General features: G+C 52.0%; 3 protein-coding genes across 12 annotated transcripts in view; 2 read left to right on the top strand and 1 right to left on the bottom strand.

Annotated features, from left to right (window-relative positions):
• Positions 1–11727, top strand: part of Mlph (melanophilin) — a 48883-nt gene extending 37156 nt beyond the window's left edge. The window contains exons 12-16 of the mRNA XM_017795723.2: positions 1099–1191; positions 2649–2726; positions 3974–4025; positions 4812–4912; positions 8944–11727. Of these exons, the coding sequence (XP_017651212.1) occupies positions 1099–1191; positions 2649–2726; positions 3974–4025; positions 4812–4912; positions 8944–8970 (351 nt within the window). The 3' untranslated portion in view covers positions 8971–11727. The remainder of the gene's footprint in view (positions 1–1098; positions 1192–2648; positions 2727–3973; positions 4026–4811; positions 4913–8943) is intronic.
• Positions 11728–12977: 1250 nt separating this feature from the next.
• On the top strand, positions 12978–15590 carry Prlh (prolactin releasing hormone). Its single transcript, XM_017795727.2, has 3 exons — positions 12978–13096; positions 14681–14840; positions 15372–15590. The coding sequence occupies exons 2-3, from the start codon at positions 14738–14740 to the stop codon at positions 15515–15517; spliced, it is 249 nt and encodes an 82-aa protein (XP_017651216.1). The 5' UTR covers positions 12978–13096; positions 14681–14737; the 3' UTR covers positions 15518–15590.
• Positions 15591–19372: 3782 nt separating this feature from the next.
• Positions 19373–26121, bottom strand: part of Rab17 (RAB17, member RAS oncogene family) — a 12847-nt gene continuing 6098 nt past the window's right edge. For 9 of the 10 annotated variants that reach the window (XM_029558957.1, XM_029558963.1, XM_029558965.1 and 6 more), the window contains 4 exons: positions 22488–22639; positions 21435–21560; positions 20409–20502; positions 19373–20215 (listed from right to left, as the gene is read on the bottom strand). In XM_029558957.1, coding sequence (XP_029414817.1) covers positions 20106–20215; positions 20409–20502; positions 21435–21560; positions 22488–22639 — 482 coding nt within the window. In that variant the 3' untranslated portion in view covers positions 19373–20105. The remainder of the gene's footprint in view (positions 20216–20408; positions 20503–21434; positions 21561–22487; positions 22640–26121) is intronic. The other variant, XM_029558960.1, reaches the window with a different exon arrangement.

Here is a 26121-nt window from a genome sequence, read left to right as displayed (position 1 = left end):
GGAGTTCTATAAGGAAGAGAGACCTGTACCCACACGGTGGGAACGGCCAACACTCCAGCCCTCAGCAGCAAGTGGTGCCCAAGGAAAGTGGGCGTGACCCCCAGGGAGTGAGCCAGGCCCAGGTCTGTCCTTCACAGACTCCTTCTAGAATGTGGCTGGCATGTGCAGGGCACACGGAGGGCATCTATGAAGACCTAGACAAAACTTCTACCCTCGTGGAGCTTAGATTCTTAGTGGGAGGAGACATACAACGGAAATGAAAACAGAAAATAATCCCATCGTGAAAGAGTTGTGAGCCCAGACAGCCCCTGCTTAGAGAAGCCGGCAGGAGGGACAGCAGCACAGCAGGTCTAGGGGACGGGAGACCAGGCAGAGTCAGCAGGATGTAGAAGAGCCCTAGGGACGGTGGGAGGCTTGGTGATGACTTCTGTGAAACCCTGAGACCCACACACAGCGATAGGGAAGTAGAGAGAACGGTCCCAGGGGAGGGAAGATGAAGAAAGCCCTAGGGGAGGCCACGGGGAAAAGCTGAGGGGAGGGGCTGGGGATGTGGCTCTGTTGTAGAGCCTGTACTTGGCATGAGCAGGGCCCCAGGTTCAGTCCCCCCCCTGGGGTTCAATCCCTAGTACCACAAAAAGAAAGGGAGGGGAGGGAGGGAGGAGAAGGGAAGGGGAGGGGAGGGGAGGGGAGGGAAAAGACCAACATGGTTTATTTCCAAAAGCTTCCTGTGGGGTCTGGAGGAGGAGTGGCCAAAGGGATATGGAACAGGACAAGGATGGTTCTGGTTGTAGCAGAAGGCAGTGGCCAGGTCAGAACAGCCCAAGCTGCCCCCATCACATCCCCAGTGGGAGCCAGACTTCCAGATGTGCCAGCAGAAAGTACAAAGCACCCCTCAAGTCTCTAGGGCACCGGGTGAAAGTACCCCTCCCTGACAACCAGTCAGGATGGAGAGGAGACCCCAGGACATGGCTGTGGTTGGGACTCTGATCTTCAGAGGAAACAAGTAAGATCCATGCCGTGAGTGAGCCGGAGAAGGTGCTTTAGGGATCTGAGATGGGACGTTCAGTGGCATCTGTCTATCTGTCTGCTCTGCTCCAGGTCTCAGACATAGAGTCCAGGATCGCAGCCCTGCAGGCAGCAGGACTCACAGTGAAGCCTTCAAGAAAGCCCCAGAGAAAGTCAAACCTCCCGGTGAGCTGAACAGAGGAGTGTAGCGCCAAGTCTGTGCCCTCCTGGGACCTTCTCAATAGCCCACAGGGGCACCCAACCTTTACAGGAGCCCACCTTGCCCCCTCCCAGTATCTCATGGAGTGAGAGCCCTGCCCTGGACGATACTGACAGTCTTGTTTCTGACAACCAGTTAGGGAAGTGGACCCCTGCAAAGGCTTTTTAAACTAATTACTTATTTTTAAAATATTTTATTATTTTTATTTTTATGTGTATGAGTGTATTGCCTGCATGTATGTAAGTATACCCATGTTATGCAATGTCTGCAAAGGCCAGAAGAGGATATCAGATTCCCCTGGAACTGGAATTACGGACGGTTGTTAGCTGCCATATGAGTTCTGAGAATCAAACCCGGGTCCTCTGTAAGAGCAGTCAGTGCTCATAACCGCTGAGCCATCTCTCCAGCCCCTATTTATTATTTCCAAATGGAGAAAGTTCCTCATGGGCGTGGAAGAAGGCTCAGTGGGCAAAGTGCTTGTTGCATAAACATGAGGACCTGAGTTCAATCCCCAGAACGCATGTTAAAAAAAACCATGTGCCCAGGTGTAATGGCACATGCTTGTAACCCCAACACAGAGAAGTAGAGATCAGCATCTCTGGGGCATGCTGATCCACCAGTCTAGCCTACTTGGTAAGCTCCAGGCCAGGAAGAGACCCCGTGTCTAAAAGAAATGGTGGATGGTTCCTGAGGAATGACAGCAGAAATTTTCCTCTGACCTCCACATGGACGCATGCACAAACACACACACACAGAGAGAGAGAGAGAGAGAGAGAGAGAGAGAGAGAGAGAGAGAGATCCCTATGTAAAACTCCAGCTCCTGCTCTGAGATTTTGAATCCAAAAGCAGCAACCTGGGCAGTCAAACTTCAGGTTGGAGAACTTAATGCGTTGCCATTTGAGATGACTGTGGCTTAGAACAGTGGACGGAAGGGACTCATCACTGGACCTACCCTTATAGTGCTGACCACTATAGTGCCGTAACCCAGCATCCTTCCCCAAGTCCAGTCATAGGCATTGGACAAAGCCATGCTGGGGGAGGGGATTGGGTAGGTGACTGAAGGATGCTCTGCAGGGCCCCTATGTAGGGTCAGCCTGACCAGCCAGGCAACATGGCATTTCAGATGAACAACACCTGATATCCTGGTATATCCTGTGTGACCGAAAGGCCGTACCACACCAAGAAATTATTCATTGTTATCTGGAATGGAAAGCTAACTAGAAACTGTATTTTATTGTGCAAAGTCCACAGAACCTTATCCAGCACTCTGGGTGGTGGTTTGTGGGGACACTCTGCCCCAACATTCTTGACTGGTGTCTATAGGGGGCGTCCGTCCTGCATCCTGATAGCCTAGTCAAGTCCCTCCCTGAAACTCATAGTTCAACAAGATGATGATAACATGAGTTTCTTCCTTGGCCTCCAGATCTTCCTTCCCCGAGTTGCTGGGAAACTTTGCATGAGCCCAAAGGACCCTCATGTAGACCCCGAAGACCAGACCAAGGTGTGTTACACCACCCTCCTCCCACAGAAGCTCCACAGTGGTGGGGGGGGCAGAATGAAACGTGACCCCGAGAGCTAGCAGTGCCCATGAGGGCCCTCCTCTGATGGGCCCTGATTTGAGGGAGGGCAGCTGCTGGGACAGGGAGATCACACCCCAGAGTTGTCCTGCTCAGGGACAAGGTACCTTAGGCATCTGTCTCTACAAACCCGTCAGTCTCAGGCTGCGGCAGACCCGCACGCATCCCCAGGTACTTGTGCTGCCCAGCTCAGGCACTGGAGACCCATCGTCTATCTGAGAGACACAGCAGCGGGCTGTTGGGAGTGAAAACACCAGGAGCCAATGTACAGGAAAAGAGCCCAAAGATGAGAGGGACTCAGGGAAGACACTCAGATGTGGCAAGAGTGGAAGAGGAGAGGCCTGGGGGAGAAGGTCCAATTATTTAGGGGGTGTCTGCAACAGAATTGGGGTCCTGTTCCAGGCCCTGCCTACCTCCAGATGCCCACCACGGGCACTCATTCAAGTCTAGCCACTTGCCAGCTTGTCAGCTATAAGCACTGCTGATTCTGTATCCACCTTTCAAAGACCTGGTGGGTGGGCAGTGGGCTCAGAGAAGTGGGTGCTTGGCCAAGGTCACACATGTGGGAGTAACAGCTGGGTCCAGGCCGAGCCCTGAGTCCTGACATCCATGTATTCCTGTGGGTCCTAGGAAGCCCAGCCCACAGGCTCCAGGACTTGTCTGCAGGAGCAGCCCCCATGCACACCGGAGAACCCTAGACTCTGGGAAGAATTTCTGGGGGAATTGGGTTATTTCACTCTCTCCACTCCTGCAAAGGCCAAACAGAGAATGAATTTCTTTTCTTTTGTAGAGAGATGAACTGGAAAGGAGGGAGCAGGAACTGAGGAACAAGGGCTGTGGGGAGGGAGCACAGTTGAACCCCACAGATCCTTTACAGAGGCTGAGTTCATAGCAAAGGAACAGCACTGAGATTTGAACCCAGCTCCACAGTGCTGAGATTTGTACTCTTTCAACCCCACCACCCAAAACTGTTGGTTTCCCAGACAGGTCTTCCATGCATGTGTTGGTGCTTAAGTTAGAGACAGCTGCATTCCGGGGCTGTTAAAAAAGTTTGGCTATTAGTAGCAGAGAACAGAAAACAGGTGACCTGGGTACAATAAAAAGTTCAAATGATCTCAGTGTTCCTGAACATTACAATCCATGATGCCCAGAAATGTTCTTTTGCTCCTAGGCAGCGGCCATGCCCTATCTCCTGAGGAAGAAGCATTCCCCTGGCAGTCAAGGTAAGAGCCACCTGCTTCCCTCTCCTGCTTCCCTGGTGGCTGGGAAACGAGCTCAGAGGAGGAACACAGCCAGCACACTCCTCCCTAACCTGTGGGACTCATCCCAGGCCTCCTCCCCTGGCAGTCAAGGTAAGAGCCACCTGCTTCCCTCTCCTGCTTCCCTGGCGGCTGGGAAACCAGCTCAGAGGAGGAACACAGCCAGCACATTCCTCCCTAACCTGTGGGACTCATCCCAGGCCTCGGCTGAAGAAACCTACCAGGACCCTGGTGCCCCCCCACCCAGCGCCCATGCATATGTCTTGGGTAGATTTAAGCATGCACAGATGGTGCTGGTAGTGCTGGAGTTTCCATGGCTTCATATAAACGAGCTTGATGTGGCATATACTTCCTGTCCCTACAGAAGGTACAGGACATCAGTTAGTCCCCCTTCAGGTCTCAAAGGACATCAGCTTTATCGTGGACACAGTGAAAGTGCATAGGTTACTTTTTCCATCACTGTGTCCAAATTTCCTGAGAGAGAAACTTAAAGGAGGGAAGGTTAATTTTGGCTTACGGTTTCAGAAGGCTCAGTTCCATGGTCACTCTGCCCCGTGCACTTGAAACCTGTAACGAAGGAAGGTCCTCATTTCCTGTCAGTCAGGAAGCAGGGGGTGGTGAACAGGCTGGACCAAAGAGCAGTGGTGAGAGGTCTTCCCCACAGAGGGCACACACACACCTGTGGTGCTGCTAAATGTCATTTTGGGTAGGTCTGTGGTTAATTAAGCACCCCCCTCTGTTTCCTCAAAGGCATAGACAACAGTTCTTTTGATCGGAAGTCAGTGTACCGTGGCTCCCTGACACAGAGGAGCCCCAACAGGAGGAGGGGGACAGCCAGCCATGTCTTTGCGGTAACATCTCTAACTCTGTGACCTATTTGTGGGTTATTAAGTCTTGGGGGGAGGTGAGAATGAATTAAAACCAGAGAATCAAAGAATCAAAGTCAAAAATAATCAAAACTCTGCAAAAAGAGAATCTTAAAAGTACTTGAGAGGGGCTAGAGAGATGGCTCAGTGGTTAAGAACACTGACTGCTCTTGCAGAGGACCCAGGTTCAGTTCCCAGCACCCACATGGTGGCTAACAACAGTACGTAAGTCCAGACCCACACACCTGTGGTGCTGCTAAATGTCATTTTGGGTAGGTCTGTGGTTAATTAAGCACCCCCCTCTGTTTCCTCAAAGGCATAGACAACAGTTCTTTTGATCGGAAGTCAGTGTACCGTGGCTCCCTGACACAGAGGAGCCCCAACAGGAGGAGGGGGACAGCCAGCCATGTCTTTGCGGTAACATCTCTAACTCTGTGACCTATTTGTGGGTTATTAAGTCTTGGGGGGAGGTGAGAATGAATTAAAACCAGAGAATCAAAGAATCAAAGTCAAAAATAATCAAAACTCTGTAAAAAGAGAATCTTAAAAGTACTTGAGAGGGGTAGAGAGATGGCTCAGTGGTTAAGAACACTGACTGCTCTTGCAGAGGACCCAGGTTCAGTTCCCAGCACCCACATGGTGGCTAACAACAGTACATAAGTCCAGACCCAGGGGATCCAACACCCTCTTCTAACCTCCGCAGGCATTGCACAACACAGGGGCATTTAAAAGCATGCAGGCAATATACTCATACACACAAAATTAAAATAATAAATAATGTATTTTTAAAGTACCAGAGTTCACCAAGGAGCAAGAAGTACTAAGACAGCAGTACTAAGAGAGTCCCAAAGGGATGGGCTCAGCTCCAGAGAGCAGCTGGTCCAGGAGCCATGAGGCCTCAGGCCCAGCCAGTGCTGTGCCAGACCTGGGTGGGGAGGTTACCCTCCTGGAATTGTCCCAAACACCACCTCCATCTGGCAGTGCTGGACAGACCCACTGGATACAGAGGGTGCTCCCTGAAGACCCTCCCTGACCCAAGGCCCTCAGCAGCATGAGGACCCAACACAAGCAATTACTGTGTTGCTCATGCCGCCTGAGGCCTCTGCTCTGAGTCATGGACATCCCCAGCACTTCTCACACGTGTCACCATGATCTCAGATAACAAGGTTGGAGCCATCATCCTGGAGACACTCATAGTGACTCAGTAGCAAGTGCTTCTAATCAAGGTCTACTCTACATTTCCACGATGGAGTCCAGGAGGCAGGCTGCTTATAAAGAAAATAAGTTGATGCAGCCCCAGCCTGTAGAGTTCAACGATACATTCGGTGCTGGCATCGCCCCCTAGCAGGTACATCTGACAATGACAGGGATACATGTGAGGAGAGATTAGCTCACCAGACAGGAGACCAGGGAGCAGTTCAGGAGTCAGCTACAGGCTTGTTTTTTTAATGTGTCTATGTGAGTATATGTCAGCATGTGTCATGTGTGTGCAGACACCCTCAGAAGAGGGTGTTGAAACCCCTGGAGTTGGAGTTGCAGGCAGTTATAAGCCATCTACCATGGGTGCTTGGAACAGAGCTGTGGCCCTCCACAAGCAGTTATGAGTTACCCAACATGGGTGCTGGGAACAGAGCTGTGGCCCTCCTCAAGCAGTTATGAGTCACCCAACATGGGTGCTGGGAACAGAGCTGTGGCCCTCCACAAGCAGTTATGAGTCACCCAACATGGGTGCTGGGAACAGAGCTGTGGGCTGCTCCAAGAGCAGCAAGTGCTTCTAGCCACTCAGCCATCTCTCCAGCCCCAACTTCAGGCTTTTAAGCCAATTCCAGAGAGAATTGAGCAGGGTCCCAAAAGAATTACATTAATCCTTTCCAAAGACATGTTCCTAGTTACCTAAGACCCCCTCTTCAAGATCCATCACCATACCGGACAAAGCCTCCATTATATGAACTTTAGGGGATACCCCACATCCAAGCTATGCTACCCTCCCTGGTCCCCATGTCTCTCCCTGCCCCTGTCTTACCAGTTCAGCCCACCATCCAATCTTCATAACCCAAAAGTAGTTCAACAGTTCACTATCCAACCTCAGCTTACTGCCAGCTACAAGAGTGAGCAATGGGGGCTGGAGAGATGGCACAGCAGTTAAGAGCACTGGTTGTTCTTGCAGAAGACCTGGGTTCGAATCCAAGCACCCACATGGCAGCTAACAACTGTCCATAACTCCAGTCCCAGGGGATCTGATGGCCTCCTCTGACCTCCGAGGGCATTGCACGACATGGGTGCACTTACCTACATGCAGGCAATACACACATACACATAAAATAAAATTTTAAAAAATTTTTAAAAAGTGAGCAATGATCTGCCTGACTCAAGTCCTCAAAAGTTGTCCAAGAAAGACTGAGTTCCAAACTTCTTTTCTTGAAAAGTTGTCTTGGGCTGGGGATGTAGCTTAGTGATGAGGCCCCTGTTCAGCATGTATGAAGCCCTGGATTTAGTCTCCAACACCACAAGGAAAAAAAAAGTGATCTTGGAATTGTCCAAGAATTTATTTAAAATATCTGTCTGATTCTACCTTGCTGTCTGGGACGAATATTGACAAATACTGAAGAGGTGTTTCCATCTGTAAATATTTAGCAAAGCAGGTGACCGCAGCTGTTACCCTCTGCCTGCAGGCCCTTCCCACAGCTGTCCACATAGACTGTGTGTCATGCACATGGCCCATGGTGACACCGCCTCTCTACATCATGGCACCTAGACAGAACGTCCCCCAAGGACAGGTCTCAGGATAGCAGCTGGCTCTGCAGCTGTTCACATCCACCTAGAATTTAGTGTGCACTTGGTGGTTTTAGCCTAATTCTACACCCGGCACCACTGCTAACCAGTAAGTTCTGGTGAGCTTCACAGGACTGGAGGGCTACAGCCACCAAGCCTCCCAGCCAGCTCCTCCCTGCCACTCAGGCTCTGAGCCCTTTGTAGAACAGGCAGCTTCTCTCTCCTGGGAACCTCTGCTTGCATTTTCACCCTGTGCCCTGCAGACCTCTCTACACAATGAGACTGAGTAAGACAACTTCCGGGCCATCTTCCAAATTCCTTTCCCCATCTCTGGCAGAGCTTGGCAGGAGACAACCAGGCAGCCTTGCATCCAGGCTCCTGAGGGAACATCCACACAGGCTCTCAGTGAGGAATGATGGCAGAGCCCCAACCCAACCTCTTGATGTACGATTGTACAATCCTTGTCCTGGGGCTGTGGCCCTACTGGGGGACCCACACAAACCATGGCCTCTCATGGTCATGAACTCCATGTTTAGATTACACAGCATCTCATGGTGGAGATGCGGGACACCAGGAGAAAGCCATTCATGAGGCTGTGGCCTTTGCCTCTGCAGGAATCCCAACAAGAAGGGTTCCAATGCACACTGTAGCCAGTGGGAGGGCAGGGATGCCCTGTACCCTACATTTTGGTCAGGAATCAGGCCACTTGGCCCTCAAGATCTAAGTGTGGCCATCCCCCATGGAGAGCTGAAGACAGTGAAGGGCGTGTCTATTGATGGTGGCTTCAACATCTATAGGTTCTCAAATCAGAGCACTAGTGCCCTGACTTTGAGAGTTTTGAATTTTAAAGAACTCGCTGGACAGAAACACACACACCCCACTGGATGAGGGCCCATGCCACTAACCCAAGCTCATAGCTTGGAAAACAGGGTACGGAGAAGTTAAGCCTAAACAAGGGGCTGGGTAAGGCTGGTGCAAAGCAAACATGAGTAACTGAACAGTATGTGCACATGTGCACACATGGACCCGGTGCTCGCCTGTGTGTCTGTGTACCGTGTGCATGCTCACATGTCTGAGGTTGTATCCATCTATGTACATGTCTAGGTATGTGTTTTTGCACACATACTCATGTCTGTGTTTTTCTGTGTACCCAAGTGTCTGTGTACATGCTGGTGTGTGTATCTGTTCCCATCCATGTGGAGTGTCTATGCATACTCACCTAAGTATGTGTTCATACTCTACAGAAACCCGTGATGGCCCAGCAGCCCTAAAAGGTGAGGTTTGTGGGCACAGGACAGCACCAACAAAGCAGCCCACGCTGTTTCTTTCACACGGGCTCTGCCTGTGCTCACAGTCACTATCCCAGTGATACACAAGAAGAAACACCCATCTGTGTGAATCCACCTGTGAGATGACACGCTCCCAGACCTCGACTGTCACCAAGTTACTGACCAGAGTCAGGGCAGCTGCCTGCCTCTGGCCTGGGAGATGTAGCTGAGCTGGCTAACTGTTCCCTAGGACGACTCTTCTACCTGCCCTTTCACTGTGGCCACTTAGCCCTGTCCTCTCAGCTTTGCTTCCACAGATGGAATGGGAAGAAATAGTTCCAATCCTGTGCAGCTGCAAGTGTGTCTGTGGGTATGACGGGAAAATGGGCATCTAGACAGGTGGTGCGTGCACGACCCCCTGAGTGCTGAGGAGGAAGAAACATCTCCTCAGTGTACTGAGTCCCCACATCTACAGAGCCCCACGTTGGCTTCCTGTGTCCTCTGTGTCAAATGCCACAAGCTAAGCGGAGTACAACAGAACATGCTCTCTCATAGCTGCAGAAGCCAAAAGGCCAAAATCAAGGTGTCAGTAGGGTTGGCACAACCTGAAGTTTTGAGGGTGCTGGTGTCGCGTCTCTTCCCACTTCTGAGGGTGCAGCCATCCTAGGTGCACCTTGGCTCCGGGCCATGTCAGTGTAGTCTCCAAGCCCACCTTTGCATCACCTTTCCTGTGTGTCTCTGAACATCTGTCCTCTTCCCATAAGAACACCGTTACTGAAGGTCGGGCAACTTTACCCACTATGACAGCCTTCCTAGTGATATTTACAAAGACCTTATTTCCTGGGCTCCAAGATGGACATGAACTGAGGAAATGCTCTTTGACCCACTGCAGAGCATGAGGGTTCAAAGACTTAAAAACTCTGCAGTACACCCCAAACAGTGGGGCCTCGTCACTCCCCTGAGAACATAAAGAAGATGGGGGTGGGGCACCGTCAAGCGAAGCTCCTTTCTGCAAGAAGAGAAATCCATCCAAACAGGAAGTGTAGGAGAGGGTACAGTTTTCTCCTGCTTCAGGAAGTGCAGGGTGGCCACACCCTCAAACTTCTGCCCCTCCATTGTCCCTGCTCAGACTGTCAACTGCTCAGAATTCCAGCAGGTGCCCTGTGGTCCCATGATTCCAACTCTGTGACTAATCCCCTGACAGCCACAGCCCATTGTTCAAGAACTCAAGCAGAATGTGCGGAGCCATGAGCACCCTCAGGGCTGACCCCACGTGAGGCTGGAGAGATGGCTCAACGGTTAAGAGCACTCAGTGCTCTAGTAAAAAACCCAAGTTAGGTTCCTAGCACCTGTGTGGTGACTCTCAACCACCTGTAATTCCAGTGCTGGGGATCTGATGCCTTCCTGTAGCCTTCACAGGCATCAGGCACAAACATAGTGCACATACATGCATGCAGACAAAACATTCATACACATAAATAAATAAAACTCTAAAAATAAATTTTAAAAAAGAGGGCCCATGCCCAGAAGTCCATCTGCTGTGCCCAAAAGCTGGATCAAGAGTGTGTGGCTCAGCCGGGCATGGTGGTGCATGCCGTTAATCCCACCCAGCACTTGGGAGGCAGAGGCAGATGGATCTCTGAGCTCAAGGCCAGCCTGGTCTATGTAGTGAGTTCCAGGCCAGCTGGGGCTATAGGGAGAACCTGTCTCAAAAAGACTAAATAAAAAAAAAAAAAAAGTGTCTGTGGCTCTACTGTCCTGAGATCCATGTCCCCATTAACAAGATATTGGAAAAGCTCCCTGATCTCTGTGGTCAAGCCCTCTGTGGGACCCACTTCTCACTTCTGAAGCCAGGGGTAGCCTGAGGTGCCCAGGCCAAGCCTGCACCTGGGGCTCTACCCCCTGCCTCCTTTGGAACATCTCAAGCCACTCAAATTCCTCCTCAATCATACAGCTCCTCCAACGGATGTCAGCAGGTTTTGGGATGAGGAGAAGGCTGGGCTGAGGTAGAGATCCTCCTACCCTGTCTACTACCTCCCGTTTGAGGGACCCTCAAAGGGGCAATATGTCCAACTACACTGTGACAAAGCTACTTTTCTAAAAGGGCCCGCCATCTTGCCTATGCACACACACACATTCAATTCACAATGATGTTTAGGACTCTCCAGATTCCAAGGTCTCTCATCCTCAGTCACCTCGGGGGCCATGTGACCGAGTGCACATCCAAGGGAACCTCCCAGAAGACCCACTTCCAAGACAGAACCACACTGTACCATGGCAGTTCTCGCCGAGGTAGGAGGCAGGGCTGGCCGCCATTGCTAACCACAGAACTTCACCCAAGGTGGAACCAGGGCATAGAGGAAGCATGTAAAGCTCTCAGTGACCCTCATCCACAGGTGGGGACCACCCTTTCCAGTATTTCTTCCTCCACCCACCTCTACCCTCCACCCACCTCTACCCAAGAAGCCCACGGGCCAGAAGGAGGTGTCTTTCCTTGAGAACACAGATTCACTGATTCCCTGAAGGGTAAAGTGGCAACTGGAAGCTTTTCATAGAAGTCTCATGGAGGCCCCTGATTCATCTCTCTCACTGTTTAAGAATATTCATTGAACTTAAATGATCTTTCATCTAATTTGTAATTACTATTCGCCATATGGTGCCTTAGGTTCACAGTCCAAGTTAAATGTTGAATATTGCATATTCTTTTTTTTTCTGGTCTTTTTTCAGACAGGGTCTCCCTGTAGCCCCAGCTGGCCTGGAACTCGCTATGTAGACCAGACTGGCCTCGAACTCACAGAGATCCACCTGCCTCTGCCTCCCAAATGCTGGGACTAAAGGCGTGCGCCACCACACCCGGCTTGCATATTCATTTTAAAAGACATTTTAACAACTCAAGGTAAAAAGAATGAGCTGAGCATGCTTCAAAAGGCTGAATCTACTCAGAACTCACCAGAAGGAACCCTCTGATGTGAAGACCATGGGCTTTGGATGTGCTTTTTCTTCTACTTCGTAAATTTTTTTCTGAATGCATATGAATTACTTTTATAGTAAAATAAACCTGCCTTTAAAATGGGTTTTAAGTTTTTTATTTTGTGCATATATGTGGTGTTCGTAAATTTTTTTCTGAATGCATATGAATTACTTTTATAGTAAAATAAAGCTGCCTTTAAAATGGGTTTTAAGTTTTTTATTTTGTGCATATATGTGGTAAATGTACATGTTCATGAGGGTGTGTGATAGAGGCCAGAGATGGGCACCGGTGAGTCTCTGACTGACCCCGGAGGTCATCGATCAGGCTTCAGGAATCCACCTGTCTCTGACCCATCTACCCCAGGACTGGGGTTGCTGCCACATCCACACTCTAAACTTCCTTTTATGATAAACATAACCCTGTTTGTTTTATTTTTAATTTTTTGTTTTTTGTTGAGACAGGCTGATCTCAAACTCACAGCAATCTTCCAGCCTCGCCTTCCTGAGTGTTGGGTTTTTTACAGGCGTGCTCACCTTACCAGGCCCCTGTGCATGCATTAAACACTAGCTGTGAAGACTTGGGAAGGTCTAGAGAACATATTTTTAAATGGTAGACTCGGAATGGAATGGAGTGGCGGTGACCAGGGAAGGCTCCATGTGTGGACGGGCAGAAACGACAGCAGGGTTAGGAGAGCCATCTGGGCATGAGAGGCTTTCTGGCCTCCACAAAGCCGAGGCTCAAGTCAGACAGGAGAGGAGGGGAAGGGCACATGGAGCAGGGGCTTCGATTCGATGGCAGCATTGGCGCTAAGAGGATGCAGGGACACGTCACGGTGGAGTCTACCCAAAGGCAAGCATGAAGAGGGGTTAATGTGTTTTAAAGCCACTTGGCCCAAATGAAATTATATAATTCAGGAAGGAACAAATCACACCGCCGATGAGAGTTTTAAAAAAAGTAAAAGAAGGGAAAGATAAAAAGGCGGAGGCCTCGTGAGGGATGCCGCACAGTTACAGACTGTAGGCAGTGAGCACAGACGCCATCTTGGGGAGGGGACCAGGGACAGCTGCTGCCTCCCCACCCCCATTGGGTTATAAAAGATGAGCAGCCCTGCCTCACCTCACACTGAGGCTGCCTTCTCACCACACTCAAGGACAGCAGGTGAGTAGCACAGCGATGCTGGAGGGGCGGGTACTGTGACTGATGGCTCTTCTGTGAAATCTCTCTCTGGCCAGGGTCAGGCTTACTGAGCAGTCAAGTTGGGGCACCGGACAGAAGCAGCAGCAAGGGCCACCCTAGGGTCTGTGGTCCAGGGAGTCCTCGGGCCCCTGCTACTCCAGAGCTGTCTGTAATGGAGATGTAGACAAAGGTATCCCACTGAGCCCCGCTCTGAAGTAGGGTCTGGAAGCCCCACAGGCAGGTCTGCAGCTCTGCAGAAATCAGGTGCCCGGACTCATGCCCCAGGCTCTGCTGCATTCTAGACATGGTCCCTCAGCCTGTGTGGATGCGGTTTTCCTGATGCTTCAAGGAGTGCCTTCATTCCCTCTAGCTGGAGCCCCCCGCTCAGCGTGGGGCGCCCCAACAGCACTGTGAAAGGAGGGACTGAGCATTTAAAGAACTCTGACGGACAGCTCTTTTTGTGGGGTCATGGAGGGGAGCCCCACAGGCAGGTCTGCAGCTCTGCAGAAATCAGGTGCCCGGACTCATGACCCAGGCTCTGCTGCATTCTAGACATGGTCCCTCAGCCTGTGTGGATGCAGTTTTCCTGATGCTTCAAGGTAGTGCCTTCATTCCCTCTAGCTGGAGCTCCCCGCTCAGCGTGGGACGCCCCAACAGGACTGTGAAAGGAGGGACTGAGCATTTAAAAAACTCTGACGGACAGCTCTTTTTGTGGGGTCATGGAGGGACTGGAAAGTCCAGGTCAGCTGAGGGGTCGTCCCTTGAAGCAGACGAAGCCCCAGGGCATCTTCGAATGGGACCCGAGATGCCTGTGGGGCGAGCAGGGAGGAGGAAGTCCCTCGAGGCAGGTGTCCTAGATGGATGCTGTAGGGTAGGTCAGCACTCTCCTCCAGCAGGACACCTGCTTCCGCCCCCAGCAGCTCTCTCCTCTGTCACTGAGAGGGAAGAGCAGGTGCCTCCAACTCAAGCCGGAGCCTCCGCAAATTGGATCTTCAGTCACAGCCAGGGGTGGGGGCTATACTCACTAGTAATGGAGAGAGGGTGCTGAAGGTCCTTTCCTGTCAGTGTCAGGGGCAGGGCTAGACAGAGGGGCAGGCTGGGCCTCAGTGTCGGTAGCCCCTGGACAAAGTATGGGGAAGGACTGTGCACAGAGGTCCCAGCACTCCCAAAGGCCCAGCCCTGTCCAAGGTTGGGCAAATCACTCCCCCACCTCTGCGGCTCCCTGGGCTCCCTACAAATCCACTCCCCGCCCAGGCCTGGGTCCTAACACAAATGGACACACAGGCCCAATGATGTCCCAAGGCAGTCACCTACGCACAGCTTGCACAACTCTCTAATGGGAACTATGGCTGAGTGCACTAAACACACGCATGTGCACACTCGTATGTGCACCTTACCTATGCACATGCATGCAGTATGCACACTGGTACACACATGCACATACCTACACTCAAGTGCATGCACACCTGCCCACACACCTCTGAGGCACACACAGTCTGGGCTCCCAGCTTTGGGCACACGCACCTTGGGCTCAGACTTAATTTTCTCCTACACCTCTGCCCCCAGGCTGTGCCCTCCCCTGTGGGAGTCCATCTCCGGGGCATCTTCTGAGAAACAGGAAGCATGGCAGCTCTGAGGGCCTGGCTCCTATGCCTGCTGCTGCTGCTGGGCCTGGTTCTTCCAGGGGCTGCAAGTCGCGCCCACCAGCACTCCATGGAGACGCGTGGTGAGTGCCTGGCTGCAGGTGGGCAGCCTCCCTTGCCCTTCCCTCTGCACACTCCTCAGCTGCTTTGAGTGCTTGGCACCTGGAGGGACCTAGCCACCTCCTAAGCCAGAGCCATTGTCCTGGCCACATGCCCAGTTTGGGGCTGACCTCTTGATAGGGAGTTCCTGTTGCAAGGGCTTCTCCTGCCCCATGTCCCACCATGTTCCTGCCCAACTTGCTCTGGTCCCTTAAGAACCCCAGGGGGACGGGGACGGGGGTGGGGGCAGGAAGGGGAAGTCCAAGTCCATCCTAGTATACACCTGAATTAATTTCCCAAAGTCACACCACTGCCCAGAAATGACCTGGCCAGACTTTCTGGGTGACTCTTTCTCAGAGTGGGGGCTAACATGGCCTGGTCCCTGGGCAGTCATCAGTTTAGGGGTTCCGTGTAGAGGACACTGCCCCTGTGTTCCAGGCCTGTCACCTCCAGGAGCACGCAGCACACTCCGGGAGCAGGCATCTCATGCACTGCTCTGGCTCTTTCCTTTCCAGCCCCGGACATCAACCCTGCCTGGTATAGGGGCCGAGGGATTAGACCTGTGGGCCGCTTTGGACGGAGGAGGGCAGCTCTGCGGGATGCCCCCATGACCAGCCTGCGGTGCCGGCCGAGTTGCCTCCCTCGGGATGGCGGTGCCTAGTTCTCTCAGTGTGGAGGACAGCCCAGCTCATGAAGACAGTGAACCAAGCGTCGCCTGATCATCTCTCCCCCTCCAGCTGCTGTGCCTTCGATCTAATAAAAGCTCTGTTTGCTGTACACCTGTGGCTGTGTGGTAACAAACGGGAAGTTGTTTTCTCTCCTGTGAGGTTGTCCAGGAAGGAAGCTCAGCCCCAGCAGATTCTTAGGAAAGAAGAGGCTCTGATCGCCCTAAGGAGAACAGCTGTGACCTCTCCCGACCACACCCTGCCAAGGGTCTCCTGGTCCCTTAACAACTTGGGTTGGGGAAGAAGAGACTGTCAATCCCAGGGTTCCTGTAAAGCCCTGTTTTCCAAAGCCACACCACTGCCCAGAAATGGCCTGGCCAGACCTGCAGGATGCCCCGCTCCTTGCTCACCTATGACCCAGAGCTCCCACCCAGTCAGCCTGCACACTGCACAAGGCCAGCAGAGGTCATACACCACAGTGTGCGGGACACTGGATCCTAGAGAAAGGTGACACAGCCTTCCTGCTGGGCACTGTCCCTCTCCACATTATTTTTTAAGACTAACTTTTAGAGCAGTTCTGGGTTTGCTGCAAAACTGAGATGCAGAGATGGCCCTGAGAGCCTGCCCTACACCCCCAAGGCCTCAACTCAAAAGCTCCCCACAGCTCAGGGCACATCTGTTACCATACATGAAGCCGCGTGGCACCCTCGTCACCCAGGCCCTGCAGTTAGGTTCACACTCAGCACTGTGCCTGCTGTCTGTGCAATGCATGATCTGCCTGTACCAGTGCAGTGACACATGGGGTCATCAACCAACCTGGTCGTCCCCTGGCCTTCACCTGTTCATTAGCCTCTGTGGGACCCTGGCAGCCACCACAGGCAGTCAGTCATGGCACTCATCCCTGAGATTCCCAGGGACTTGACACTGACAGACTTAAACCCAATCACTTTGACCCTGCATGCCCCTTTTAAATCAAACAGGTGTCTCTATGCCCCACCTCTGGAGTCGGGGGACATACCCACTCTACCTGGATGCCTGAGCCAGAGTAGGGTGGTTGCCAACCCAGCATGGTTAGTGTCCTTAGAAAAAGTAGAAATTTGGACAGACGTAAGCTTAGGGAGAAGCCATGGGAAGCTGGAGACGCAATGAGGAGGCGCACCTCGCCCAACATACCTACCCAGAGCAGTGCCAATGGCTGACAGCGGCCTCATCAGCCAGTATAGAGATCTGGACTTGGCCTTCTCCCAGCTCAAAAGGACCCAGCTTACCACAAACCAAGCCGAGCTTCAGTCGGGAAGAAGAGCCACGGCTTCCAGCTGCTAAGATGCTCACTCCGGCTGCCATCAGAGCATCTGTTGGGTGAATGTTTGCTGGGGAGACGTGACAGATGGGGTCCCCCTTAAGCTAACTTTCCATACTTTATACATTCTAGCACCTTCCAAGGCTGTGAGCACCTGAGGCAGAATTACATGCAGATAGGAGCTGGGCACGGCAGGGAGAGGTTGGAATCTAAAATGAGGGTGTAGAGACCCTCCCTGCCCCCGCCCCGTTCTGTGAGGGAACACCAACAGGCCCGGTCTCATTGAGGGTTCCCTGCAGGTCAGCTCTGCTGCTCTGATGGAGATCGCAGCAGCTGCTATGTTGGGAATTGCGACCACCCACTTTCCAGGAAACAAATGGTCTCCTCTGTCCAGAAAGATGACTGTGGGCATATTTATGTTCTCCATAGTCTCGGAACAGTTTTCACACATACGGGAAAGTTTAAAAACTACTGTCATGACTACCTCAAAATGTCTATCTTCAAGCCCCCAAGAACATCCAGGAAGTTTTTTTAAGACTGTTTTTTTCCAACCAGGCTCCCATCTAAATTCAGTTACTTTCCTCGGTCCTTGGGCATCATATTTTTGCATATAGTCACAGAATTATCCTTTGCCCACAAGGTGGGCTGTTCTATAAAATGACATACATAATTGATGTGTTGATTGTTATGCCCCCCCCACAACCCACCCCAGGTATGCTTGGCTCTGTTCCTGTACATCCTGTAGAAGAGGAGGCTGGGTCTTAGCTGTCCTGTGCCTCACTGAGGCCCGGAGGCCCTATGTTCTCTGATGGAGTCCTGGGTCCCACTTTGACATGCTGACCTTGACCTTGTGCATGAGGGCAGTCTCTCAGTCATCAGGGATTTCTCTCCTGTGATCACAGAGTCCACCCACCTGGTGGGGACTAGAAGAGGGAACTGATCACAGCAGATCCAGTCAGTCTTCCGTAGACGAAGACAGGATTCCAAATGGAGTGAGTCAAAGCAAGCAGCATAAGATGGGCGGGGCGGGGGGGAAGGCCAGCAGTCAGGCAGCACGCTGTGAATCTCCTGAGTTTCCCTATTTCCTACTCTGCACTGCTGACTTGACTTTAAGGTGGTGCCATTGAGTTCTAGGAACCCAGGTCAGTGGAGTTTGCCTTGGGCAGTACCGCAGCGCCATCTAGTGGCTACGTACAACACTGGCCTCCTACCATCTCCAGGGTGGTCCTGCCTGCCTACCCAAGGAGTCCCCTACCCTGTCCAAGGCCTTGGGGGTGACGAGAACAGCCTGGGATGCCAGAAATATGTACCTCCCCGATTTTACCTGTGAGAGAGTAATCACGTGACCACTGTCCACCTTTCCTAGAAAAGCAGTTACACAGCAGTCAGCTTCCCTAGGACGTTGATGGGGAGGGTAGGTGAAAATCTCCCAAAGGGGTTCTCTTGACCTGTCCCCCCCTGATCATGAGAATGAATCTTGTGGTGTCTGGTCCACATCTGTCCAGTGGTCATATTAGGACCACATCAGCACAAGGAAAGTCAGGGTTGTTTTCAGGCCTTAGAGCAGGAGCTGGGGGTTCCAGGGGTGCAGTGGACCCATGAGGCTCCCTCCAGTTAGAGGAACTTGGCCCCGGGGTGTGACTGAGCACCGGAAAACACGGCCTGGCACAATCTGAGGGGAAGGGGAGGAACACTTGCCAGAACCGAGGAGCGAAATGGGTCCTTGAGGGGCAGGGACCTTCAGCCAGGACACAGCCAGTCGTCCTGGGCGACCTCACTGAGGTGGATGCTGATCGTTGGCTGGTCTCCTTGTCACGTCCCCAGTTCTCAGCAAGGGCTCTCCCTGGGCTGAGGCCCACCTGAAGCCTGAGGCCAGGTGGCTGGGGTGCAAAGCTCTCTGTGCAATGCAGAGCACACACCCCAGGTACGGATGGAAGCTCCTGGACAGCCCGAGGGGCCTTTGGGCAGGAAGCTAGATCCAGGTAGGAGGGGTACCTGGCATTCGTCCTTCACCTTCACCTTTCAGATACAGTGAGGCTGCCTTGCCAGTGAGATAGTGGTTTGTTTTGTGATGGTGTTGCTGGAGATTGTCTCACTACGTCACCCAGGATGTGCCACCCCTCTGCACTGGCCTCTCAAATGCTGGGACTAGAGGCCTGCATCATCACACCCAACAACGCCTCATTATTCAGACTCATGCCTGCTTGTGACCGTCCCAGAGGTAAGGGCGAAAACCAACTTCACACCACATTCTAAAGACCTCCACCTTGCCACATCAGGCATCAAGAGAAAGACCCATCAGGACACCCTGCCTACCCCCCTGGACAGGGACCTGGGCTTCTCTATAAAGACAAGCAGTCTCCGTGGGGATAACTTGATTACTATCAGGAGAGACATCCCACCCAGAGCGACGTCCATGCCCACCTTCACCACACCTGCCCGGTGAGTCTCCTCTGTGTTTAGTGAACAGAAGCCCGTAAAGAATGTGTGCAGAAAGACCAAACGATGCCACCTGCCAGGCCGTGTGTCCTGCTGCAACCTTGGGAAGTCCTCAGATTGTCAACAAGTTTAATTTTTAAAGGAAAAGACTTGGAGACGGTACAACATTTACCTTAGGACAGAAGGCTCAGAGTCCCTGTGGCACTGGACAGAAGCCTGACTGTGTCTACCCACACCTGGAGTGGGGAGCCGGTGCTCCACCCCAGCTGCCCTGTCAAACTCCGCTCCCAGGGTGACCTCACTGAGACCCACACACCATGAGCTCATGACTCCATTTCTTCCTGGCACTGATGCCCCCATCAGCCCCTGCTTCCTCCTTCTAGAAGTAATGCAGTCCAGCCCCCAAGGACCAGCTGCCCACACAGCCCAGGCTGGAACATCAGTCCACCCATCACAGAGATCAAAGGATTTTTTTCAAGTCCTTGCTTCTGTTCAGCCTCATTAATTCCTCTGTTGGTGAGGCAGCTGACAGGGACAGCCCTGGTAGAGCAGGCACGCCTGGCCCAGGGCATCCAGGAATGAGAAAGTATCTATCGGATAAGATGGGGCCAATGGTCTACTGGGAGTCGTTTGGCACTGGATTCTCCCTGACAGTTCCACAGGCGTTGGGAAGTGCTTATGAAGGATGCCAACTTCTGGAAGCCTCCAGGACTCGGCACAATCCGGTATCAACAGAGAACACAGATGAATAGAGCTGACAGGCCTCTGCTAAAGGAGCAACCCAGGCTGGGGACTCTGAGGCACGGCTGGGATGTCCTCCCCTCGCCCTCCTGTGGTGGCGGCATCTATCGGATACAGCACTTGCCCTGCCTGGCAGCAGGCCCCTGGGTCAGAACAACAGCTTCGCCCCCCTGCCTGCTCCCCTGGTCTCCTGCTTTCTTCAGTAGCTCCCGGGCTGTGGAAGACAGAAAGAGGGATCAGTGGAGGGGGGATTCCGGCCCCCAGAGCCTGGCAGTTACCCAGAGCCATAGCCCAAGGGCTTCATGTCACTTTTCCTGGCCGTCCTTCCCACCCCGGACACCAGAAAAGAACTGGGCAGGGAGGCATGGTGGCGAGCTCCTGCCCTCCTGTGTCACGCTGTCACTCACCAACAGTGCCGAAGACCTCAGACACCTGGTAGTTCAGCTTGGCCGAGGTTTCCATGAACAGCAGGCTTCTGCTCTCTGCAAACTCCTTCCCTTCCTGAGGGAAGAGGCCAGTGTTTTTAATGAGAGCTCCAAGGACACCTGGTTGACTTCTAACGTGAAGGAACTGTCATCCACCCATAACCCAGCACTCTGGAGCTGAGGCAGGAGGATTGTGAGTTCTAGGCCAGCCTGAGGCACATAAGGAGGCCTCTCAAAAATAAATACATAAATAATAAATAAATAACAAATACCGGTCATGGCAGAACACATGTGTATGTACACATTCTACACACAGACCTGGATATACACACTTCTGTGCATACCTCCTACATCAATAGTTTCCAGAACAAGGGAAACTAAGGTGAGCTCTGTATGTACATGTGCACATACAGTGCAAATGCGTGTAGGGTGCGAATGTGTGTGGTGTACATGCATATGTGTGCATGTATGCATTTGTGATATGTATGGGTGAAGTATGAGTGTATGTGTGAGTGTGTGCTTATGAAGTATGAGTGTGTGCATGTGTGTGCTTGTGACGTATGAATGTGTGTGCATGTGTGTGAGCGTGTGCTTGTGAAGTATGACTGTGTTCATGTGTATGTGAGCATGTACTTATGAGTGTGTGTGCATTTGTGAGTGTGTGCTAATGAAGTATGTGTGTGCTTGTGAGTGTGTGCATGTGTGTGTGCATGTGTGTGAGCATGTGCTTGTGCAGTATGACTGTGTTCATGTTCATGTGAGCATGTACTTATAGTGTGTGTGCATGTGTGAGTGTGCTTGTGAAGTATGAGTGTGTGCATGTGTGTGCTTATGAAGTATGAGTGTGTATGTGAGTGTGTGTGAGAGTATGTGCTTATGAAGTATTGGACATGCATGTAAGCGTGAGTGCCTGAGGGTGTGCTGTGCTGGTGTGTATGTCCAAGGTCTCAAGCACCGCCAGGTCTGCAGAGGCGGGGGCTCCCCCTGCTGCCCTCCACCAAGCGGCACCTGGAAGGTCACCTCTCGCTCCTCGCCGAGGTCCGTCTTGTTGCCAACCAGCATCACTATGACCTCTCCTGGGGAGAACTCCTTCTCCAGGTCCTCCAGCCACTGCTGGGCCTTGTGGAAGGAATCCTAAAGAGACGAAACCAAAACTGTGCCGGCACCTTCCCTGCTGAGCCTCTATGGGTACGTGCCACATGCCTTGTCTCAGAATGCAATGCCAATGGCAGACCTGCAGTGGCCATTTGGAGTGCAGCCAGGCTGGGCTGGCCCTGCTTGGGGAGAGCTGTGACAGCACAGGGCTGAGGGCATTGGAGGCCTTAGCCTTTGGGGTCTGGAGCTCCACCCTGGTCATTATTACCACTATTACCACCCCAAACTGGGCTTCTAACTAGCACCCCATAGGCTTGGTGGAAGGACTTGACTCTAGGCCCTACAGGGCCTCCCTCTTCACCCTCAGCGTCAAGACTGATGTGGGGACCCTGTTCTCCACACTCCTGGGTCCACACCCGACACATCCTCTAAATCTACCAGCTGGGCCCCTCTTCCACACCCAATCCTCGGCCTCTTTTGCTCACCTGTCACCTGGCATAACTAGTCCGATTCCCTACCTTCCCTTAGAGGCCCTGAGGCAGTAAGCCCACTCAGCCCTAGGCTGGGTTGAATATGTCCTTTGAGTCCAGTCCTTCCTTAGCACCTTCACATGTGCTGTATGTTCAGCATCCTCTGATGCACATGCTGGGCCGGGGCGTGGGGTCTGAAGAGGTGGGCTGGGTCTGTAACAGACCCTGTCTATCTCAGCAGCACTCCAGCAAAAGAGGAAGGTGGAGGGGTGTTCTGGGAGACTGCGGAGAAGCAGAGCCCAAACTTGGAAGTGGAGGGGTTGCCAGGAAGGCTTCCTGGAGGAGATGTCTAGGGTACCCTCAATGGCCCCTATTTGTTGACATAGTAGTATGTAAATCATGGCACCAGCAGAGTTTCCTTGCCACTGGTCCTGCGGAAGTCAGCAAACTGCAGCTGCCTGGGGAAGGAAACGCGATGTCCTGGAGGTGGCCCTACCTCCTGGGTGATGTCATACACTAAGAGAGCCGCGTTGGCACCCCTGAAATAGAGGTGGCAGACGCTGTGGTACTTCTCCTGGCCAGCCGTGTCCCAGATCTCAAGCTTCAGAGACGAGGCTCCCAAATCCACCACCTTCGTGAAGAACGCACCTGCGAAGGGAGACCAGGGGGTGTTTTCTAGGGACAAGGTGGTCACCACGGCTCCTGGTGTAACGTGTAAGGCCCATAGTCAGCAGACAGGTTGGAGGCAGCTAGGCACGGGCTGGTGGAGGCTGAGCAGAGGCCTGTACCACAAACCAGGGCTTCCTTATGAAGCAAAGCACAGGGACAACTGCTCCAGCTCCCTTGTGGGCTTCCACTTTGGGTGAAATCAAAGACCCCAGACTACGAGTGACATGGAAGGGATCTCATGATCCGGACTCATCTCTGAAGCTTCCGGTGACGTCACTGAGCTCTGCAGATTCCTGAGCCTCACTGGCCACTCGGCTGTCTGCCTTACCCTCATGCTCACACCAGAGGCTAGCCTCTCCAGCCTCCTGCTGCTGCAGTCCTTCCCGCCTGTACCTAGAACTGAACCCAGGTCCTCTGCAAGAGCAGTAAGCACTTTTATGACTGAGCTTGCTCTCTAGACCCTGATGTGATTTTTAAATAGTAATTTAAGAGTAGAAAAAGGTGTGTGTCAAGTGTGTGAGGTGCTGGCAACTAGAGGGAAAGGTGCAGGGGAAGGCAGGTGCCCAGGACACGAAGGGTCAACAGAGACTGAGGCTTCTCCCAGAGCCGCCTCCCCACCCAGACCCAGGGTGGCTTTGAAGCCAATTGGGGAAGTTGACCTACAATGGCAGATAGACCTACAATGTTTGATATAAAAACTTCCCCTCCCATATAGCACACGAGTGTCTTGGAGTTGCCACAGTGACTGCAAACTTAAGGACTTGAAAGGAGGAAATATGTTCTTCCAGCTCCGGAGGCATGAAGCCCAAGGTCAAGGTCAAGCCTCTGGGGGAGAAGTCATTCCCACCTCTGGGGGCTCCAGGCACCCTTGGCATCTCTGGACCTTGGACTCATCACCCCAATCTGGCCTCCCTCCATATCTGTGTTCTCTCTCTTCTCTTGAGGACAGCAGTCACTGAACTTGGGGACCTCCCAAGTCCAAGGCAATCTCATCTCCTCACCCTGAAGGCACCACCTTCACAGACTCTGAGAGTTAGGTCTTGCTCATCTCTGAGGACATGGTTCTTTGCACCCCCGGGACTCACTGCTCTAGCAACATTGGTGTTTTATCTACACTTTTCTCATGTTTCCAGTTTTGGAGACAATGGGGCGATTCTGATAGATAGACTTACACGTTTGAAATCAAAAGCTCTGTCCAAGGGCAATGCATGAGCATCCCAGTGACAAGTGACCACAAACTAGGTGGTTCTCAACATCTTAAACATTGTCTCCAGTCATGGGGAGACGGCTCAGTGGATAAGTGCACTTTCTTTTCAGCATGGAACCCTAAGTTAGATTCCTATCACCCATAAAAAGCCAGGCCCCATGTGCCCCTGTAACCCAGCACTGGGGGTGGCAGAGCCTGGTTCCGGGTTCCATGAGAGAGCCTGTCTCAAGGGAATGAGATTGAGAGTGACAGGACACCCAATGTCTTCATAAAGACTCCATACACATGTATGGGCATGTACCCATATACATATGTGCATATACATCACATACAATCACACACATATACCACCCACCCCCCCACACACACACACACACACTCAAGGGTTGTCTTGGTCAGGTGACATGTAGACATCACTCTCTAGGCAGCCTCCTCCATTTACAGTCTTAGTCTCTCCCTTTCCGTTTTCTGGTTTGATGGTGACGGCTGATGGTCACCAGTGTCAAAACCCAGCAGACCACCAAGAGCAGCATGGTTTTCAGCTCAAGCTGGTATGTGACCCAATGTTGGGATATTTATGGACTGCAAAGCTGAACCTTCCTGGAGAAGAGGGAGGTGTCACCCTACCAGGCCTGGCCACCTGCCCCACAGTAGGACAGTCATCAAGACAGCAAGTTTTGAAGGTAAGATTTTTTTTTTTTTGGTCTTTTTGAGACAGGGTCTCCCTGTAGCCCAAGCTGTCCTAGAACGCACTATGTAGATCAGGCTAGCCTTAAACTCACAGAGATTCACCTGCCTCTGCCTCCCAAGTGCTGGGACTACAGGCGTGCGCCACCATGCCCGGCAGGTAAGATGTTTTATAAGACAAAGTGTGGAAGGTGAGACCCAAGTCTCAAGCACACCTTCCTGAGGACTGGGCTGGGGAGCTCACAGGCCCCAAGGGAGAACCTACTACTGTTATTTTGTTAAGTGGACATAGTAACAAACTGCCTTCTAAATATTTATCTTTTTTTATGTGTATGCATGTATTGCCTGCATGTAGGTAAGTGCACCCGTGTCATACAATGCCTATGGAGGACTTAAGAGGCTGTCAGATCCCCTGGAACTGGAGTTACGGACAGTTGTTAGCTGCCATGTGGGTGCTGGGATTCGAACCCGGGTCTTCTGCAAGAACAGTCAGTGTTCTTAACCTCTGAGCCATCTCTCCAGGCCCCCTAAATACTTATCTTTATACCCATAGATTAATGCAGCTCTCAGACCTCATCGGAGAAGCTTCTTGGGGGAGGTGGATGGCAATTAATACACAACTCACAGTTGGCCAAACTGCAGAGAACAAGTGACTATAAGGTGCTCATCCCTGAACAGAGCCTCTAGAATACACACACACACACACGCACACACACACACACACACACACACACACACACACACGCACGCACGCACGCACACCCCAAGGCTCGGAGAACGTGGTGGACCAGGGGGAGGAGTGCTGTGAAGCAGTGTCTTTTGGTTAAGACACAGTGTCTTTTGGATGGCCACAGCATCCATGAACTTACAGCAACTGTGGTGTCTGCACAAGACTTAGGAAAGATCCCGCCAGTCAACATTCCAGCACAGAGGTGGATGGGGTTCATAAGCCCCCACCCCTACTACAGTTGATGGCTTCTGGGAGACAGAGAGCCAGTGTTCTCTAAGGATGTAGCCCCTGGTAGGTCAACCATGCCCAGTGGACGGCTCCACACCCATGGCATAAGGGTAGCACTAATTGGATTCTGTGGGTTATTAAAAAAGATGATGTGGAGTTGGGAGGGGGATATGGTCGGGGGAGAGTCAGGAGGAGTCAAAGGGGGACATGGGGGCGGATATGATAAAAATGCATTGCATATATGTATGAAATTCTCAAAGAATTCACTTTAAATATTATATTTTTTAGAAGAAGCAAACTGATGTAAGGATTGGGAAAGGTATTCGAGATGGAGCAATCAGAGGTTGGTAGATTCAGACCTAATGGCTCCTGAGACGTAGCTTAGCTCACTGTTACATATCCACATGGAAGAGCTTCCACAGCACAGCAAAACTAGAGAAACTCAAAGTACTGCCCAACTTTGACCTCTGACACCAGTCACATACATACTGCCCAGCTGTGTGACCTCTGAAAATTAATCACGTGTCCAGTTGTGTGGCCTCTGACACCAGTCACATACATAATGTCTGGCTGTATGACTTCTAAAATGCCATTTTAAAAATATATATA

This window comes from Nannospalax galili, unplaced genomic scaffold, assembly GCF_000622305.1.
Source record: "Nannospalax galili isolate Female #2095 unplaced genomic scaffold, S.galili_v1.0 scaffold149, whole genome shotgun sequence".
NCBI lineage: Eukaryota > Metazoa > Chordata > Mammalia > Rodentia > Spalacidae > Nannospalax > Nannospalax galili.
Note: the sequence above shows the minus strand (reverse complement) of the source record. Positions and strands in the feature narration are given on the sequence as shown.

What these genes read in the sequence shown, in the direction of transcription:
- Prlh (XM_017795727.2), top strand. Translation starts at nt 14,738, where the DNA reads ATGGCAGCTCTGAGGGCCTGGCTCCTATGCCTGCTGCTGCTGCTGGGC. An exon ending in GCACTCCATGGAGACGCGTG is followed by an intron (nt 14,841 to 15,371) that starts GTGAGTGCCTGG and finishes TTTCCTTTCCAG; the next exon opens with CCCCGGACATCAACCCTGCC.